At 38.9% G+C, this 21,714-nt stretch overlaps 1 protein-coding gene across 7 annotated transcripts in view; it reads left to right on the top strand.

The window, feature by feature from the left end:
- CDH8 (cadherin 8) overlaps nt 1-21,714 on the top strand; it is a 420,824-nt gene that overhangs the window by 219,042 nt on the left and 180,068 nt on the right. For 6 of the 7 annotated variants that reach the window (XM_049864203.1, XM_049864205.1, XM_049864201.1 and 3 more), the window contains one exon: nt 18,547-18,714. The exons of the other annotated variant lie outside the window; for it this stretch is intronic. In XM_049864203.1, the coding sequence (XP_049720160.1) occupies nt 18,547-18,714 (168 nt within the window). The remainder of the gene's footprint in view (nt 1-18,546; nt 18,715-21,714) is intronic. 7 annotated transcript variants of the gene reach the window in all.

Raw genomic sequence — 21,714 nt, 5'->3', positions numbered from 1 at the left:
TCTATGTGCAAATGGAGAGTGTTAAGGAAAAAAAAAGAAAAAAAGAAAGTCAATTAGTCTAGAAATGAAGAAGGACGAGGAAGTGGAGGAGGTCTGTAAATGTTTAGATAATTATTGGGCTATTACACTATAGGGGACAAAATGATGTTTAGAAAGGACACAGACCTGTCTTCATGGAACTTACAGGTGAACTGAAGGAACAGTCATTAATCATTGCATCATTTAGGTAGGTTCTTGTTTGTTGTCTAAAGTGCTATGAAGGGAATGTGTAAGGGCCTGAGACAGCTGATTTATTATTATTACTATATTTGAAAGAGTTGGATACCATGAAAGAAAAGAGAAAAAAAAAAAAGAGAACATCCCAGAATAATCAGAATAATTGGATTAGATGATTTTGGATATGGATAACTCAGGAATGTAGGAGAGGAGGGATCCAAAATAGAGCTACTTGAAAAGAATAATCATTCTCAAGGAAATCAGTCCAATCTTCAAAAACCTGTGAGACATTCCACTTGGAGTGAAACACTGATTTCGAAGAAATTTTTAGTAGAAGTACTGGTCTGAAGATTTATATATTTTTTCCTTACACTTAGAAAATGATGTGGTTCTAATAGGTAAATTAATGAATCTCTCTATAAACAGCTATTTGATAAACATATGTAGAGTAAATGGATTTTTAAACTGCTATTTGCCTGGTCTGGAAACCCTGGTGGTATAGTGGTTAAGAGCTATGGCTGCTAACCAGAAGGATGGCAGTTCAAATTCACCAGGCGCTCCTTGGAAACTCTTTGGGGCAGTTCTACTCTGTCCCATAGGGTCGCTATGAGTGGAATCGACTCAATCGCAATGGGTTTTTTGATTTTACGTGCCTGGTATTGTGCTAAGCACAGTGGAAAAAGACACAGTCTGGGAATAATTCTCAGCAGGTATTAGGAGCATGTGGCTAAATAAATAAATCAAAGGGAGGAAAAAAAAAAAAACCCTGAAAACAATGATTTAAGGATTTAAAAAAAAAATTGTTGTCTAGTCAATTCTGACTCATAGCAACCCTATAGGACAGAGTGGAACTGCCCCATAGAGTTTCCAAGGAATCCCTGATGGGTTCCAGGTGCCGGCCTTTTTTGTTTAGCAGCCGTAGCTCTTAACCACTACACCACCAGGGGGTTCCATTTAAGGATTATGCTAGAGTGACTTTTTTTCAATTTGTGATTGTGTGTATTTTTCCTCTGAAAATCTTAAATGTGATTGTTTTATTACAAGCTGAGCTATTTGAGTGACCATGAGGTTCAGAAATGTGAACGTTAGTAAATTAGCTATTTTAGTGTTCATAAGGTGAAGAGAGTTGAACTGGTTGGTAAAGGTAAACGTAGCCATAATCAGATTTTTTTTTTTTTTTTTAATATGTAGAGAGTTTCTTTAAAAGTAGTTCTTGTGAGCGGTAAAGTTTTATTGTGTGTGACAGGGCACTGTTGGAGCTTTCCTTTCGATCCCATTCACCTTAATCTTGTTGCCGTGGTATTATCTATCTCATAAGCCACCTTTGTGCTCTGAAACCTATAGGTCTCTGAAAGACAGGAGCTGAGATTTTTTAATTGGCTATTTAACAACAAATACAATCATGAGCTATACCTGAAAATCATAATAACAGTTATTTTTACATGATGAAAGAAACTTCAGATTTTATCTCCTTGCTCTCATTCTCATCAGAATGTACATTAGCCACCCCAGAGATGAAGAATAATGTTAGAATACATCATGTACCGGACCTTGGACAATACAGCTGGTTAATTATTGAAATATTGAAAAAGTAGGCATTGAACATAAATGGCCTTCAGTTCCTCCTTGGTAAAACAGTCAAAGAAAGAAGAACCCCTGTTTAGGAACCTGTTTGAACAAGGATTTTAAATGACTGAGTATCAAGAAAATGTCTTAAACGTGGTACTCATTGTGTGCTTTTTTATAAATATTTGTATACATTGTTGTAGTTATTCTACAACAGATAGGTGGATAGATAGGTAGGTAGGTAGACGGACAGACGGATAGATGGATAGACAGGTAGATAGGTAGATAGACAGGGGTGGATAGATAGCTACCTTCCAGTTGACTTCAACTCATGGTGACTGCACAACACAAGGAAATGTTGTCCTGTCCTGCACCACCCTCAGAATGGCTGGTGTGTTCAAGTCCATCATTGTGCTATTGGGCCAATCCATCTCACCCAGGGTCTCCCTCACCCTTGCTTGCCCTCTGCTTCACCAAGCACAATGTTCTCCTCTAGTGATCAGTTCCTCCTAATGATGTGTCCAAAGCAAGCAAATTGAATAATGTTCTCTTGTGATCCATTAAGTTTTCATTGGCTAATTCTTAGAAATAGATCAACATGGCTTTCTTCCTAGTCTCTTAGTCTGAAAGCTCCTTTGAAACCTGTCTACCATGAGTGACCCCGTAGCATTCGAAATACCATTGGCATAGCTTCCAGAATCACAGTAACACCCAAGCCACCAGACAAACTGACAGATAGGCGGTAGTATTCAGTAATAGTTTGAAATAAATCCACCCCTTCCCCTCCCTCACTCTATTTTCTATCCACCAGGTGTACCAAATTACAGTATTGTCATAATGGAATTTATTCTGTGAGAATATCACTTTCTATCACATTTGAAAATAGAAATGAGGGAAAACACATTTTAAAACAGTATTTGTCTTATTTACATTTCATATGAACTCAAAGTAATGTGCCTCCTACACTCTGGAAATAGTTATTGAAGACTGGCATCTAAAGTAACAAAAAATATGCTGAAAGGAAACAAAAAGACAAAAGTTTTTGTGTTACATAAACGTTTATTTTTAACAAAGCTAATCCTCTGAGTGGTCACTGTATCTCAGAGAGCAAGGAGGATTCAAGGCAGTGAGAACATGAGTTAAATTCCAGGAGAGACAACAGACAACATGGGGTGATGTTCTGAGCATGGGCTTTGAAGTCAAAGTTCGACACCTGCTGTCCCCAGCATTCTTCAGTTCATGAACTTGACTAAAATACTTCATATCCCTGAAACCTTATTTCTTTACATCTTAAGATTGGATGATCATAGATACTTTGATGTTTAACTGGAGAAATATTTGCCAGGCCTTTCTTCGTAGTCTGTCTTAGGAAGCTACACTGAAACCTGTTCAGCATCATAGTGACACTTTAAGCCTTCACCAACAGACAGGTGGTGGCTGAGCTTGAGGAGCCTAGGAAGAAAAGCCTGGTGATCTACTTCTGAAAACTGTGGATCACAATGGTCCAATCCCATTGTGCATGGTGTCACCATGAGTCAGAGCTGACTCAACAGCAGCTAACAACAACAACAATATCATATTCAGATTACCCAATACGTATTTTTTATCCAACTACAGGAATTCCCTCACCTGCCAAACTCAGAATTTTCATTGAAAGACGTTAATCAAATATCACTACCTTGAATCCTGCATCTCTCAATACGGGGCCACACCAGAACTGGGAATTGTTGATAGAATAGATAAATGGCTCGAAAATGTATTTGGGTGAAAATAGAGGCTTGTTCACATTTAATACACAAAACAAAAATCACCCTTATTATCTTGGTGGAGTAACCATAGATATCAGGCATAGACAGCCCAAGGCTGTGTGTTCTGACCCAGGAGCAGCTAAGTGGGAAGTGGCATTTCAAAGCCACCACACTCCTCCTCTCAGGCCCTGACTTCTGCATTTTTGCATTACCACTTGCAGTTGTTGTGTTGACAAAAAGCTGTCTTTCTCTGTGCCAATGACCACCACCTGTCTCTAACTCAATTTGCCTCATTTTTTCATGCAACCATTTCATCAAATGTCAAGGTGCTGAATTTTTGCATGTGCAAATATTATGTAAGAGTGAGCATAAGCACAACAGTAATTCGATTCTAAAGTGTTCAGAATATTTCACAGCTGTAAATTAATTATGCTACACAGCTCCCAGTTAAATAGGGCGGTACTGGTCCAACTTTTGTGCATTCTTTGGCCAAAGTTTTCTATCTTAGAGGTAGAGAAAAGTCACCTCTAAATCTCCACTCATTCTTCAGAAGAGGCCTGCACATAGCCATTATTTGTATATTTATTCTATATAGAGGAGCCCTGGTGACACAATGGTTGAACACTCAGCTGCCAACTGAAAAGTAGTGGTTCAAACCCACCTGTGGCTTCTCAGGAGAAAAGTATTGGTGATCTGCTCCCATAAAGACTACAGCTTCAGAAGCCCTATGGGAAAGTTCTACTTTGCCAACATAAGGTTAGTATGAGTAAAATAGGGAGCTCATAATATCATATGATCTCCAGAGTCATTTTTATCACCAAGGCCACATTTTCCAACTACTGATCCTTTGACCTTTGTTTTCAACTTTTGCACTCCAATGACCGGTAATTATTGGTGCACCTTGATTGCAAGTTTGATCAATTTTAGATCGCAGAGGGTGGTAAAAATTTTCAATTTCTTCATCCTTGTCATTAGTAGTTGGTGCATAAAGATGTCACTTTAAGGGCTAAGGTGCCCCTGACTCAAGCCATGATATTTTCCATTGCCTCCTATGCATGTGTAAGCTGGACAATGAATAAGGAAGACTGAAGAAGAATTGATGCATTTGAATCATGGTATTGGCAAAGAATATTAAATATGTCATGGGCTGCCAGAAGAATGAACAAATCTGCCTTGGAAGAAGCACAGCCAGAATGCTGCTTAGAAAAGTAGATGGTGAGACTTTATCTCATGTACTTTGGACATATTAGCAGGTGGGACAAGTCCCTGGAGAAGGACATCATGCTTGGTAAAGTAGAGGTCAGGGGAAAACAGGAAGACCCTCAACAAAATGTATTGACACAGTGGCTGCTGTGACACAATGGACTCAAACAGAGCAATGATTGTGAAGATGTGGCAGGACCGGGCAGTGTTTCGTTCTGTTGTACTTAGAGTCACTATGAATCGGAACCAACTCCAGGGCACCTAACTACTACTGCTATTGAATTGAATTGATAGAAGTAGAGATACAGAGAATCTGGAACTTCAATATCCATTCACACACCACATATTTATTTCCCTAATATGCATCTTCACTTAGATTGCTTGGAACAAAGGCACCCAAAAGCGTCCACTGACACTGAACAGGGAAAGGAAGAGAACTGGAGTTTGAAAAGAGCTTGGTAAAGAATTAGGAAAAGAAAGAGAAGAGGGAGTCATATATAATTTTAAAAATTCAGAGAAGAAAAGGAAGTTGTATATATTTGTAATTTTTTTAATATAGAGAATAAAAAGCGTAAGCCTTTTAATACCTTTAAAGGAAAACAGCTCTGATATGTTTTGACAACTGTCACTAAGGGGGATAATAGACCTATAAAAATCTGCTCTTACTAACCATCTATATGGTAACTCTTTATTAACTAGAATATCTACCTCACTTGCTATTTTAACTGGTTTTGCCTCTGGCTTGCCTCCAGCAAGGTCAAACTCTGCCTCTTCTTTACACAAGTCTAATGATCTCTTATCCTGGAGAGGTACGGAGCTCCCTTCCCCTACAATTGCCTCTCTATCATGGAACATAATTGTATCTGGATTTTGAGATCCACCAGTAACCTGGGCTGCTCCTAAGGTAAAAGGTGGCCTATGTGGATGAGAACCACTGGTAATAAATGCTTCCTGCAGCTTACGTATTTTTGTCTCATTCCTGTCTGCAAGGTAAGTAAGTAAGTATCACTCTTCCTTTTTTATAAACGAAGAGGCTGGAGGCCAGAAAGTCAGTGAGTTATACAGCCTGGTTACCTGATCCCAGTAGCTTTGTACATGGCAACACCCCCCCTCCACCCCAGTTTTACACTGAGAAAATATGGTTTGTGAGAACAATCTCCTTATCTGTTTTCCCCACTGTACCTTTAGGACTTGGGACAGTGTTTGATAATAGTAGGTGCTTGATAAACACTCATAGAATGACTGACCACTGCCCGTCAGTCACTTAGCCATACTGCTTCTTCCCCTTGTGATATGCAAAATACAGCCCATAATATTTTTCTATACCTGCCCTATTGAAAAGCACTGCATGCATGAGTAAAAATTAAAATTTTTTGGAAAAAAAAAAATGTTGTTAAGGGCCATTGAGTTGATTTTCAACTCGTAGTGACCCCGGATGACAGAGTAGAAGTGCTACCATAGGGTCTTCTAGGCTGTCATCTTTATGGGGACAGATCACCAGGTCTTTCTCCCATGGAGCCGCTGGGTAGGTTCGAACCACCAAACTATTAGTTAGTGACCTAGCGCTTAACCATCGTGCCACCAGGTCTCCTAGAAAAAGAATTAAAAATTTAAAACCAATGATCTCAAATAAGAATCAAAAAAAAAAGTGTTTTGCTAGTGGGAGGTAGCTGATGATACTTCCGCTCAGATATGGATCCAATGAGGAGGAAATCACGCAGCAGCATTGTCTGAGGAGAGGCATGAGGGGAGGAGGAGGAGGAGAATTCTATTTCGAGAGGTGATGTGAAGGGAAAGAAGAAAGTCGCTGTGCTGTTAAGAAAGAGTGCCTACACCCCAAACCAAGAATGTAGGAGGATTTCAAATGCAGAACTTGTGGAATGCTGCATAGGGGTCAAGGAGGGTGTTTGGTTTGAAGGCACAAAATAAATAGTGAGGAGATTGATCCAGGGATAGCCATGAGATATGTTGTACACCTTGAGTTATTGTGAAGGAATAAAGTTGTCAGAATTTTAAGTGACTCTAGCGTGTAGCTCCTCTTGGTACTTGAACATCTTTCACTTTTGTGTGTCTCAATGTTTTATAATCCTCTTTGGCTGACAAGCAAAAATCAGGGGCAGCACGAGGATGGAAGGGAGCCCTAGAATATTGCTTTTTGGCTTAGTCTGGTATAGTGTCATTATGATGAGGAATCAATTTGACAGCAGTGAGACTGGTGTTTTTTTGATTCCTGATTCCCACACTAGGGGGGATTTGGGCCATTTCTCTGCACGTACTTGATGCCCATTTGAGGCAGCTATCATAATTAAAGAAAGTCCCTCCCCTTCCTGGCCAAAGCCCTCTTATTGAAATAGCCATCCATGCCTCCCTTCCCTGTGTTAAAGTAATGGAAACAAATTGTTGGTGGTCTCACATCTCTGCATCCTTTAGGCGTGATTCGAGGAATAGGAACCCTACCCAGGTCACATGTAGAAGTAATACAGTGATCATGTGTTGCTGGACATGCCATGACCAATGGGCCAAAGTCATGATTTATTGGCCAGAAATGCTTCTGAGTTGATGATTTGGTTAATTTAGAAAATTTTATTACCAAGTCAATCCCTTGGCAAGCATGTTACTTATTCTCTGCATTTTATTATTGTTATTGTTAGCTGCCCTCAAGCTGGGCCCCAACTCATGGTGACCCCATTTACAACAGAATTAGACCATTGCAATCCATAGGGTTATCACTGGCTGATTTTTCAGAATCAGCCAGGTCTTTCTTCTGAGCCTGTCTTAGTCTAGAAGCTCTGCTGAAACCTATACAGCATCACAGCAACATGAAGGCCTCCACCGACACATGAGTGGTGGCTGCGCATGAGGGGCACTGTCTGGGAATTGAACCCAGGTCTCCCGCATGGAAGGCAAGAATTCTATCGCTGAACCACCACTGTCCCTCTCCCTCCCCTGAATTTTATAGGTACTTCAAATCAGGGCCAGTGAGTCACTGGAAATTCCCTGAGGTAGATCACTGAGATACTTTAGATCCTCTTAGTTATAGGCTGCCAAGAGACCAGCAATGGCTATAATTCAAAGCCAACAGGCAAACCCACCATACGGGAATATTCTGATGTTGACATTTAGTGAGTATCTGCTACCTCTGAGTGTAGGAGACAAATTGGTATAATGGGAGGTACAGAAATGATTGTTGGGTCTATTTCTGTCCCAACCCTGTTGAACATCACAGAATGTAAATAACCAATATTACAAAAGTGCATGCTGCTTTATCCTTTAGTGAGAATTATAGTAGCTACCAAACTGGATGACTGTGAAGAGCAGAGATGAGGTGATGGTAATTATAATAGCACCTACTCTTTGCCAGGCACTGTACCAAGCACCTACATGCACAAAGACTCTGTACTTGGGTAGTGCCCGGTACAAAAGAAACTCAACAGGTATGGGTCATTATTCTCTTTATTGTGATTGGTCTTCACAGTCATCCAGCAATAATGTAGAAGCAGTGATAGCAGTAGTAGTATTGATCAGCTAGTTATTATTTTATTATTGGCTAACTGCATACACCATTTTTCTTAATACTCATTTCAGAAAAATAAACTATGGGGTAAGCAATCTCCTTAGTTAACAGAAAAGAAAACAGGGGCTTAGAGATGTGAAGAAAATTGTCCAGCCTACTTATACCCTCGGAAGTGGAAGGAGCAGAAATCAAACCCACTGTCTGATAACAAATCATGGACTTTTAAAAAAACATGTTCTACTCATATGTATTGACAGGCTGTGATCAATGTGGCTTGTCGTTTCTGATTGATATCTGGGACCAGAAAGTTTCTTTAAGATATGGGAGGAATCAGTGCCATGAAACCTTTGGAGATAATGCCAATTCAATTAAAATTTCCTCTGAGTATTTTCTATTCTCTGTGACTTATGTTAGGTGCTATTCTGTATAGAGACTCAAACCCATTGCTGTCAAGTCGATTTTGACTTATAGTGACCCTATAGGACAGAGTAGAACTGCCCCATAGGGCTTCCAAGGAACGCCTGGTGGATTTAAACTGCCGATCTTCTGGTTAGCAGCTGTAGCTCTTAACCGCTACGCCACCAGGTTTTCCATAGAGACTCAGATGGGTGCTACTATCTCCATTTTACAGGTGAGATAACTGAAGTTCTGGAAGTTGAAAGTAATCGCTTAGCTTTTCTTCAACTCAGGTTTCAATTCTGGCTCCATTTCTTAGTAGACAACCCCCTGAGCCTGTACTCCATCTACTCTAAAACCCTGCCATTCTCATCTGCTTAGGGTCTGAATTGCTAGAAGAAAGCATCCAATTTTTAAAGCAACTTTTGCTTTGCTTTTTTAAACCACCCGTTCTTATTATAAGTATAATTAGTTATTGGAATTATGGCTTAAGGAAAGAATAATGCCATCATGTTCTCACAGAAATAATTCCACTTGATTGAGGAGTCCCTGGAAGTGTTTTCATTTAGGGGATAAGAAATTTCACCTTAATTCTGAATGGGAATAATTGCAAAAACTCAAAATTGACAACTTAAGTAGCATCAGTTGTTGGCTAGCCATGTGTTGATGCTGGAAACAGTGGCCTGTGCAGAATTATTTAATGAGGGATGCAGGAGCTACTGTGTGACAGTTCCTACACCAAAGTCACTATGCACGTTGCACATAAAATAAGGAGAAAATGGTATTGCCTGTTGGCTTTATAAGACTTTCATATAATATTCTATATGGATGTGAATATAGACATGGTTGCTCTCTACCTAATGGGATAATTAAGGCATTGTAATTATTTAGTCAAAGAACATACTGCCTTGTAACATAGGAAATTCACACAACACAAGTGGGGCAGGGCATGTAGGGATGAAAGAGGTCATCTCTGTCTAATGGGCCCATATAAAGATGTCAGGATGGCATAGAAGAAAATTGTTGGGCAAGTATCTTACTAATCATTCTGTGGAATTTTTGGGCAAAAAGAGAGTATATTTTTGCATTAATATTTCATGAGTAAGATTCTAGAATTCTAGAGACCCTGGTTTGGATTCTTACTTGGCCACTGTCTGCGTTTCCTGGCCCAAGGCTTTCTCTCTTTTCCAGATCACCTTCCAAGTTCCCAAAATTCATGCGATAATACATTTTCAAACCTGGAAAATGAACTCAGGTTTCCTATCGGTTATTGTAGGAAAATTTGGATGTCATGTTTATACATTTGCCAAGAGAAATATATAATCATGAAACTTCAAAAATAACCAGTAAAATTAGAGCATTATTTGTTAGCAAAGCACACATATCATTTTTTTTTTTAATGTATTTGCCCTAAGTAATTAAATTTGTAAACTGTTACTAGGAAACATTGCCTGTCAGCATCACTTCTTTTTGGAGTACTCCCAAGAATATCTGAAATATAGAACATTGCATCACAAATTTATACTAAGACATTTAATTAATAACTCAAATGTCAATTATAAAGTGGATAAAATATCTAGAGAAACAATGAGAACCTCTGGGTTCTTCAGTCTGTAAAACACAGCCACCTCACTGGCACTCGGTAGGGTAATGCCTTTCTTCTGGAAAACTGGCAGAACCTTAAAATGTGAGCCTTGGGCTAGGATGGAATAGCCCATCAGCCTCGCTTGAGCCTTGAAGTCAGCAAGATGTGGGTTCTAATCGTGACCCTCTAGCTCATGCTTAGTTATTGTGACCTTGTAAAAGTATCCAAAATGGTCTGCTTCCCAGGGACATGGCAGTTATTTACGTTTATCAAATGATTGTATACTGTGGTGCTGGGTCCCTGCAGCAGCTAGAAAAATCTCCAGGTACTTTTTTTTTTTTCCTCTCTCTGTCTTTTCTTTGGCCTTCTTCGCTCCCTCTCACTTTTCTCTTTCCCTTTGTACTGTTTTCTTCCCTCCTACATTTGTTGAATACCCATTGTGTGTTAGGGACTGCTTTAGATTCTGGGCATACAAGGACGAACAGAAGGTGGTTCCTGGGCACAGTAACTGTTAGGACAGATTCAAATAGCAGGCAATGTGGTGAAATGGGAAACAAACAAACAAAACAGAAAGTAAATGGTATAGGGGCGTTAATAACACAGTAGCATGAGGTAAGAAGGAAGAGAGCAACTAGTTCTACCTGGGAGGCTTTACGGCCACTAAAATATCAGAGCGGGGCCTCGAGGGATGAATGGAATTTCAGGGGGTTGAGGAAAGAGAAGGTGCGGTCCAGCCTGAGTTATCCACACAAACACGTGGAGGCATCAAAGTATGTGGTAAGTCTGAAGAAAGATAAATGCCTGGAGAATCAATGAAATATGCTGTGTAGAGTATTGTAGTAAAAAATGTGTTTGGGGGCAAGTCATGCAGATATTAGGATGCAAAAAAAAAAAGAAAGAAGAAATCCAGTTATTACCTGGAAATCATGAGGAGGCATTGTCATTTGGGAGGGTATGTGTATATCTTATAGTATGACTAAGATTAATATTTCTGTCCTAAAAAAAAGATAGCATTAGTTTATAGTGTTATAAGCATTTTGTGTCACTGCATGGTCATTATAACCATATTAAAAAAAAAAAAAAACCCAGTGCCGTCAAATCGATATATTTTTTAATGCTTGGTAAATATTGTGTAACTTTGACCTATATAACCTTGACCACTAGGTTGATATTCCCTTATTGTTACATATTTAAATTACTTTCCTATAGAAAAAAAAATTCAAAAAAATAGAACATATAAACCTAAAATTATGGGGAATGAGGGGAAAGCAAAATGTTTGATTTGCTTAGGATTAATTTGTAGTTTTAAAAATATTAGGTCAAAATGTGTAAACAAGTTTTTGACTACAGATTTTTTGACCAACTGGCTTTCCGTTTATGTTGTTATATTTTATAGAGATACCAGAACTATATAAGAAATTCAGCTTATTCTCATCCTGGCCTATATCTGTCTATCTGCCTATCTATTACCCATCCATCTATCCATCATCATTCTCTATCTGTCCGTCTGTCCTTCAACCATCCATCCATCCATCCATCCATCCATCCATCCATCCATCCATCCATCCATCCATCCATCCATCCATCCATCCATCCATCCATCCATCCAATTCTTAAGTTACTAATCACAAATAAAGGGAAATGCATATTTCTTTAAGCCCTATAGAGCTGAACAGTTTTCTAATATGCCTGTCTAAGTGTTGTACTTTGTTCTTTGTGATATATCCGTGCAAGTTCTGTATAGGTGTGATGCTGTTATTCACTTGGAAGATGACTATGTGTTAATCCCTGATTGTATCCTCTCTACCCCTCATAACTGGTAGCATGAAGTTCAAATCATAGTTAGCAGAAAATAGGGGTGTATTATATGAGCCCCCAAAATAACTTGTCCCTAGTGAATTTGCACCAATTAACCTCATGCATGAAAGATCATTTTTTCCCAGATAGTAAGATGATGATTGCACATTGAATTGGCCAGGGTTTTTGGGGGTAACAAAGCTAGTGGTTTCATAACCGTGATAAAGTGTTCAACAAGTCTTATTCAAAAGAGGAGTCTAGCACAGCATTTTATATCAACTGCAATCGTTGAACAGCACAATCTGGAAGACCCTCAAAGAATGAATTACAGTAATCAGCCTTCAGAATGACAAAAGAGTTAATCAGCATCCCCTCGCCTTTCTCGTGGAGCCTCTCAATCTGGTGATATCACAGAAATTATAAAAAGAAGTCTTCGTGACAGATACAAAATACTTCTCAAATGGTAACACCGAAGACAATGGGAAGAAGAAACACACACACACATACACACACACACACAAATTTTAAATTTTTGAAATGACTGCAACTGCATTCTAATCAAAAGTACTCCCTGGGTGATAAACCATAAGGAGCAGCTGTTTAGCACTAGGAAGAACTTAGGCCAGGCTAGGATTAACATTCTTAAACTTCTGTACCAGGGAAATCTCTGTTTGATTGAATAAGGTTAAGATAAAACACTGTCTTTTAAATACAGGTGGACAGAGCAGATCATTCTGTTAACAGCAGGGTAATGATGCCTGTTTCAGTTCAAGATGGTCAGCCCCTTTCCCTGCTCAATCCTCCTACCAGGGTTTACCTTCAGTCTCTTACCTTCCACCCTTACTCCCCAGGGCTAGGTTAAAAATCTCCATTGAATTAAATTCATGGAAAATGGACTATTCTCATTAATTGAATTTTCTGATGAGATTACATTTTCAAAATGGAGTTCCAGGGAAACTCTTTTAAAATGTAATTGTTTGCTTTCTCTCTTCTGTACCTACCATTTAGTTAATGTTATTGAGAATCTAGCAGGCATCTTCTTGAACACCAAAGGTGTTTTGCTTTTTTTGTTTTTTTCTTCTCAGAATTACAAAGTGTTTGAACCTCTCATTTTCAAGGAAAAAGCTTGATCTAGGGATGTTCCTTGACTTTTCCAATCTAGCTAGGTAAGGGACCTAAGTCTAAACCCTAGGACCATTACTGAGTTGGAAACGAACAAAAATTAGAGACGGAAACTATAACAAGATAATTTTGATTGTATCTGCTCCAAGTGATATATTGAAATACCCATGGTTAACAACCACAGCAACAAAAGAGTATGTGAGCTGAATTTTCTTCATCCTGAGATTATTCCTCAAATACCACATCAAGGAACTTTACCAACTGACCTAGAAGAAAGCATTTTACCATACTGCTGGTAATAAAATAGAAAAGTGTAATTTCTTTCCAAGTGGATGCAATGGAAGTTTAAACAGTATTTCAACTTATGAACACTTTTGCTGGGCACTGAGAATGTATGAGGGTAAGCACACAGGAAGATGTGAAAATCACTGTGCTTGATCAGTACTGTGAACAAAAAGAGGGACAGGATTCATGTCTTAGGCAATGGGAAACTATTGGCTCCACCAAAGTGTGTTTTAAATTAGTTCATTTTGACACAAAGTAGGTAAAGATTTTCCATGTGCAGTTTTAAAATCAAATATAAAATAGATAAAAACACCATTTAGTGAGGATTTTAGTCACTCTGTATTATTCATGGGCCCCAATTTTTTATTTCTTAAATCAGAGAGGGAAAAATAAAAAGCCAGTTGCAATCACGTCGATACTGGCTCATGGTGACCCCATGTGTGTCAGGGTAGAACTGTGCTCTGTAGGGTTTTCAATGGCTAATTTTTCGAAGTAGATTGCCAGACCTTTCTTCTGAAATGCCTCTGGCTGGGCTAAAACCTCCAACCTTCCGGTTAGCAGCTGAATGTGTTAATCCTTTACACCACCCAGGACTCTGAGGGAAAAATAGCCTGCCCTAATTACTATATTTATTTACTATATTTTCTGCTCTATGTCAAGTGATATTTAATACCAATGATTTAAAAATACAGAAGTTCTCTCTCATCCACAAATGAAATAACCTAAAGCTACTAATGCTTGGAAGAATCTGTGGGCCAATGTAAATAACGTAGGGGAAAAAAGGAAAAGAGAAGGGACTTCTTAGGAAGTTTTTAACTTTCTATTTTAAGAGTTTATCAATACCATAGGCAAGCAAAATAGTTTCCTTTTTGAATAAGAATAAAATAGGTATGTAATTGTACAGATGTGCCCCAACACAAAGAGAAAAATAGGAGGGTCAAGAGCACTTGAGAGAAATACAAAGAAGTAAAAGAGAAACAGCACCTGCAGAAAAATCCGAAAAGAGCAAACCCATTGCTGTGGAGTCAATTCCAACTCACAGCGATCCTTTGGGACAGAGTAGAACCGCCCCATAGGGTTTCCAAGGAGCACTTGGTGGATTCAAAGTGCCAACCTTGTGGTTAGCAGCTGTGGTCCTTAACCACTACACCACTAGGGTTTTTGTACCTGCATAGTGCTGGTGATTTCTTGACATGGTTTCTGCTATCCTGCCTGTGTAGGCACAAGATAGAAGGAAAAATAGTTCCAGAAGTTCTGTCTTGAATTTCCTAATGAGGCAGTGGTCTCAAGCAAAGTGAGAACGGCTCATTGTACCATTTGCACTGAAGCCAATTAAATTTTCTGCATGCTCTGTTCCCTAAAGAAACATTGGACAGACTTTCTTAGAATTCAGGGCACCTACTCCCAGTATGGTTTTTTTTTTTTACTCCCAGTATGGTAGAAGAAAGGAAGTGTAAAGATGAGTCCTAGCTGTGTAGATTTCCAATTGGGTCATCCTGAACACTTCACTTGACTGAATCAGCATTATTCTCATTTTATAGGGAGACAAATACTTGACCTGCCTTCTCGGCAGCTATCCTTTGGGCCACATTAAATTATACATTGAAGTACTTTTGAATTGCAGATGTCTGTGTAAGAAAACATGCTGGCAATATATTTGCCCTTCGGTTAAGTTACCAGCATGCTAACCATGTCTGTAAAGTCCTTGCAGGAATGGAGCAATTGAGGGAAGTTTAATGAAGGAACTCTTTACAGAGAGTTGCCTGGGTTAAGAAAGATGAAAGAATAGTGGAGCACACTTGGACTAGCAACAGAAGTGCCAACGCCAGCCACAGGCCTGAAGGAGCAAGGGAAGGGACAGGTATTGGACACCAGAGAGTGTTTTGTTCTAGTGATAACCCTAGCTATATGAGAGTGGCCAAACATGAGATTGAGGCCTTTGAGGGGCCTGGAACCTCACCCTGCTCCATTCTCACAATAGACTCAAAACCAAAAAAACAAACCCAGTGCCGTCGAGTCGATTCTGGCTCATAGCGACCCTATAGACTCAAAAAAAAAATATATAGACTCAAGGTAATGGATACTGGCCAAGCCTAACACAAAGCCAAAAAGTAGTGGGATTTAATGAGGCAATCCATAAAGGCCACTTTCTCATGGCAAGCTTAGGAGAAGGAGGTTGGAAGATTCATCTAGAGAGGATATTGGAGACTATTCCGCACTTAACCATCACGCAGATTTTGTTTTTGTTAGTTGCCATCAAGTTGGCTCTGACTTATGGTGACACCATGTACAACAGAATGAAACTTTGTGCAGCCCTGTGCCACTTTCGGGAGCCTTGGTGTGTTTGAGTCCATCTTTGAGGCTACTGAGTATCTGAAGTGCCTTCCAACCCAGAGGCTTCTTCTTCCAGTACTATATAGGACAATAATCTGTGTGATTGTGTAGGGCATACAAAATTCTGTAACTGATGGAGACTGATGGGGCTCATCTTGCCCCATTTGATAAGTAAGCTGCTCTGCCAAGATGGTTCACTCATATTCTGTTGCAGACACTGTCCCAGGTTTACTATTTTCAGCTGAAACACAAAAGTATTTTAATTCCAAGTGTTTGAGAGACATCACAGGTTTTTTAAACTTACATGCTGACAGTTTATTAAAAAAAAAGATGAGAATAAGACATACCCATCTTCTTAGACTCCAGGGAATTCATCCACTGAAATTAACCAGAGAGGCCTCGTGTGTAGACCTCATCCCATCAACTTCCATGAAAGAAAGTTGCTGCCCTCCTTGGGAAATTATCTTATTTTCTTCTGATTATTAGAAGCATCATGTCAAACTCCAAACTTCAATGGATGTCTTTAATCGGTGATGACCTTAGAATGCAGTGGTACCCAAGCTTTGCAAGAGTTAGTATTATTTCCCAGTAAATGTCACAGGAGTAAAGCAATTTCTAATCCTATTGGAAAATGGATCCCATAATGAAGGTATTCCAAGTTATGAAAAGATATATCCATGGTAGAGTGGTCGTCTTGACATCTCAGCATACTAATGGTGGTTTTATTATTGTTGTTTCTGTTGCTTGATTATTTGTCTATTTAACTCTCAACAATGTCCCACATTGACGCAAACCTGAATGATTATGTTCCCATTTTTATTTTCTTTTTGCTTTGGTTTTTAACCATATAGTATGATCTTATTGAGTTATATTTTGATATTGTCAGTACAATTACGAAACAAACTACTATATTGAAAGATATTATTATGTTACCACACACATTTAACCATTGCACCACTAGGGTTCCTCTCCGAATAAGCAGGGCTAACCAACTGAGTGTTCTCTGAATGGGAGACCCTGATATAAAAGTGATGTCAAAGTGTAATGACATGCAAAAGAGCTCTCAGCAATTCCCAGATCCTGCCGACTGCCCGGGTAGATTACATTTCCCTTGGCACTGTGGCACCTTGCTGCTACTCAAATGATTCAGGGGCATGGACCCCTCATAAGCCTTTTACAGACATGTGATTTAATTAGAACATATGAGTCTAAAAAATAGGGATCCAACTTCCAAAGTGACCAAGAGAGTGGCTTACTCTCAGTCTGAACTGAACATATATGGTGTTCCTTGGGTTAGAAGAGAGGAGAGAAATTCTCTTTAATCTGAAGAAATTTCTTTCACTTGGACCGGAGATATAATACACTATTTAGGATATGCAGAATATTCAGAATGTTCAATGGGAATATTCTAAGATAATAACAATAAATTATAGTAAGGACTTATAGCAATACGGGGGAACACCTTAGGATATAGTTGTTAGCTGCTGTACAGGTGCCCCAACTCATAGCTACCCCATGCACAAAAAGAAAGACTGCCTGATCCTTAGGATATAGAGTTACATAAAATGCAGGACACAAAAAAACTATTGTCATCTTGATAATTTTTCCAAGAAGTAAAACAAATCTGAAATAACTGCAATATCCATCAAAATGGGATGCTTAAGTTACTTAAGGTACATTTTATACAGTGAAAAATTATGTAGCTGTAAGAAGTAAGGAGATGGGCTTCTGTCAGCTGACAAGAAACAATGTCGAAGATACTGTGAGCAAAAAGGAAAGTCCCAGAACAATGCCTATATCATATTCACATCTGTTGTTAAAAGTGCATATGCACACATGCACATATCTGCACATAAATTATACACACCAAAGTGTCAACATGTCTCTCTGAAAGAGAAGTGTGGAGATGGGTCTGGAGAGAAATGAAGGAAGGTTTTCAAAATAACTACAGAAATAGTTTAGCAAATTTTGAATCTTTAAAAAGAATATTGTATTACTAGTGAAACAAATAGAATGACAGACCCATACAAAACCACAAAAATATATCAGAAGAAAAATCACAAATATTGCAGCACTGTTGAATTTGTTACCCTGAACAATTTTTGCTTTATTTCTTTTCCGTATTTTCCCAGTTTTCGAAAATATTTATTACTCTTACAAGATCTTTTAGAAAAGATGTAACTAAACAATGATAATCTAAATATAGCTGAATAGTATTTTTGAACTTAGATGCCTAACCGTATTTATTGTGATGAGTTGGTTCATCTGAGTTAGTTCTAATAATGTATTTATTTCTTTCATCTCTAATATGTCTGTCAGCTTCAGAATAATTTATCTTTGACCTTAGAGCCTTCAAGCTGTTTGTGTATTTACTTCTCTTGTAGGGGAACTGGGATCTGTGATAAATTGTAGGATTCTTTCACTTCCAGGGTTTTCCTGGGTAGATGAGGCTGTGTTATGATTTATACTTTAATTTCATAGGCAAGAATATGGCATTCAGTTTACTTTCTAATGTATGTTTTTGCAACTTTTTTTTTAAATAAATTTTAAATGTATATAAAATATGCTGTTGCAAAATTTTCACTAATGTCCATTCTATAATCTTTCTCCGTGCTGGCATCACAGATATGCAGCAGTTAAATATTAGACTAAAACAAAACTATCTGGGAACTCCATGTATGTATGTTTGTATATTTTTAAGTGTGTGTGTGTGTTATTCATACATCTGGTACTGAGTGACCTCTTTGTCTGAAATTTATTCTCCCATTTTTCCTCCTCAGCTATTATAAAAACTGCCCTTCCTAACATGGACAGAGAAGCCAAGGAGGAGTACCTGGTTGTTATCCAAGCCAAAGATATGGGTGGGCACTCCGGTGGCCTGTCTGGAACCACAACACTTACAGTTACCCTTACCGATGTTAATGACAATCCTCCGAAATTTGCACAGAGTAAGTGGATTTCCTACACTGGGTGAAAATATAAGTATGATATTTTCATTTGCATTTACATTATAATTTTCAGTGGCATCCAAAATTCTATTAGCAGCCAGTGAGTCCTTACTATGTGCAAGGTATGGTTATACACATATATGCATGCATGTACACACATACACACACACACACACACGTAACCAGTTACCGTGGAGTTGACCCTGGCTCATGGAGGCCCCATGTATGTCAGGGTAGAATTTTCAAAGGCTGGTTTTTCAGAAGTAGATCTGTATGCACGCCTTTCTTCTGAGACACTTTTGGGTGGACTCGAACCTCCAAACTTTCAGTTGGCCGAAAGGTTAACCATTTATACCACCCAGGGGTATATATGTATATATCTAATTTTTGGTTAATGGGTTATATATAGATACAGATATATAGATATATAACAACTAACTATCCTGTCATTTTGATGCTTTTAACCCCATTAGAGATTTCAGAGATATTAAAATCTTTTACAAAGATCAAAGACCCCATAACCCATTGCTGTAGAGTCTATTTCGACTCACAGTGACCCTATAGGACAGGGTAGAACTTCCCCCTGTGGTTTCCAAGGAGTGCCTGGTAGATTCAAACTGTCAACTTTTTCGTTAGCAGCTGTAGCTCTTAACCTCCGTGCCACCAGGGTTTCCTCCAAAGATCAAGCAGATAGTAAATAGTGGTGCTGGGAATTGCAACCAGCATGTTTGACTGCCAGATATGTGTTCTTTATTCCGCATTATCTCCCATGAAGACAACATGGGGGGATGAAGAAAATGCACTTGAGCTGTTGCTCCATCACCAGTCCTGTTCACTGTATAAAAGAAACCAGATGTCTAGTGTCTGTGGTAGGGAAGGCCAGCATGTAGTACACCTGCTGCACAACAGATACTCCTCCTTTCTGTCACTGAGTGGGCATCAGTGATCACTCACTCTGTTCTTCTTCCCTGACAAAGCCATACTCTTCCTCAGGATCTAGGAAGCCATCATCAACAAATCAGGGAGGCAATCATTACTCGCCAACGTTTTTGTGCTCTCATAGAAACCATTCTCTTTTCTTCTTCTTCTGAGCATTGATCCAAGTAATCTGGCAGAGAGAGATGATCAGCAAAGGCCTTTGTGGCATAGCGACTCATGAACTGTAATGTGAAAGATAAATTTGCTGAACGAGGTGAAGGCAGGAGTACAGTGGTAGGCATTGCAGAAAGAGAAAAAAGGAAGCCCAAAAGCCCTGTGGAAGAAGGGTGCATGGTCCTGTATGGGAATGGAAAGAACTCCACTGGAGCTGGAGCATAGAAGACAAGGGGAAGACTGTTACAACAAGGGGGTGGGAGAGTTATCATTGGCAGGAAAGGCAGGAGTCAGCCATGCTTGGTTATATAGGCCATTTTAGGTGCTATATTTTAATCTTTATCCTAAGATCACTGGGAAGCCATGAAAAGATTTTAAATTGTAGGTTTAGTCATTTGGATTTAGTTCCATGGGAGTCAGAGAAAATTAAAGCTGGCCTTCTTCCAGTGTCTTCTCCATATTGCAGTCATTTAAGAGGTGTTTGTAATCATTTATGTTAAATGTGATATCGTTGGCAAGCAGGAATGGTAGCAGTGAGAGTGGAGAAAAGTATATAGATAACAATAGATCCTTCAGAGTTAATAATGACTAAGGATAGATTCCACTTTTGCTTGAGGAAGATAGAGTATGATATTTCTGACGTGTGAGATTTAGATGCATGCTGGTGCTGTTTGCTGGGATAGGAAGTACCATAAGAGACCCAGTTTTTGAAGAAAGAGGATAAAGAGAGAGAGAGAAAGAAAGAGAGAAGGGGTTTGAAAATGATACACTCGAGGTACCCTTTAGAATAGACCTGCAGGAATTCCAAGGTAGAAAGAATAAAGAAGGTGAACTTTCATTAAGAGTATTTAGAATGTTCACATCTAGCCTTTTAAAAATCAGGCGATGATGTGACACTCTTTTACCAAATCACTGAAATGAAGAAAACCTTTTCTCCTATCCTTCCTCTGCTCTTCTTTTATTTCCTTTCCAGTTGCATTATAGTTAATGCTCTAATATGCAACTCTTCTTTCTCAGAAAATAATTGTTTCAATTCAGCAGTGGCAGATAAGTTTCAGAAGCATTCTCTTTCTTAGGGGTAATAACTATTAGCTATGATCACACTGATAGAGATGATGAGAGTGAGCAGAATAGGGCAGAATAGCAGTGGTTCAGAGATGTTCCATTTGGCTGGTCTCCCAAGGCTCCCTGATACAGGACTGGCAGCAAGGTGAAGTCTTTTGCTGGCTTATTTAGTTAATAAGCCTACATAAAGGGATTATCTCAAAAGTTTGAAGGAAATGGAATCATTAGACCAATTATGAGAGAATGGGGAACCTTGTATTCGACATGGTGATTTTCAGAGCCTTCCTTATGGCAGAGCCACTTGAAAAACATGTTTATTCCCTAACCTCGTTATTTCATGATTCAAAGACACATATTCTTTACTTATTTTTAGCTTCATTTCACCATTAAGTCAAAATGTGTTTATACTAGAAGAAACCTCTCCACCACCTGAACCAATCTTGTTGTATTGAGTAACATGAGCCTTAGTTTATCCAAGGGACTCAGTGATTGATTTCAAACTAGTATTAGGTAATGTTCTCCAAATTTTATTTTTTCTTTTTGAGTGTATCATTCATTAAATGTTTAATTTGTCCCTTGTTATTGTTGTCATGGGACTAAAGCATCCTGGTTATCTGAGTTTAGGTTCCCCAGAAAGAGATGCTGAGAGAAGAAATTGAGTACAAGCAGTGTAGCTTGAAGATGGCCTCAAGGAACGCACCAGCAGGGGAGTGAGGAAGTGAGAAAGGAAAGGACAGAGATAGAATAAAATGTGCAGTACCAAGTCAGCTACTATGGGGATGACTGGATCTTTATCCTATTGCAGAAATTCTGGAATGTTGGAAAGAAATATAGCTCAAAGCT

This window comes from Elephas maximus, chromosome 21, assembly GCF_024166365.1.
Source record: "Elephas maximus indicus isolate mEleMax1 chromosome 21, mEleMax1 primary haplotype, whole genome shotgun sequence".
Classification (NCBI taxonomy): Eukaryota; Metazoa; Chordata; class Mammalia; order Proboscidea; family Elephantidae; genus Elephas; species Elephas maximus.
The sequence above is the reverse complement of the archived record's forward strand: the minus strand, read 5'-3'. Positions and strand labels throughout refer to the sequence as shown.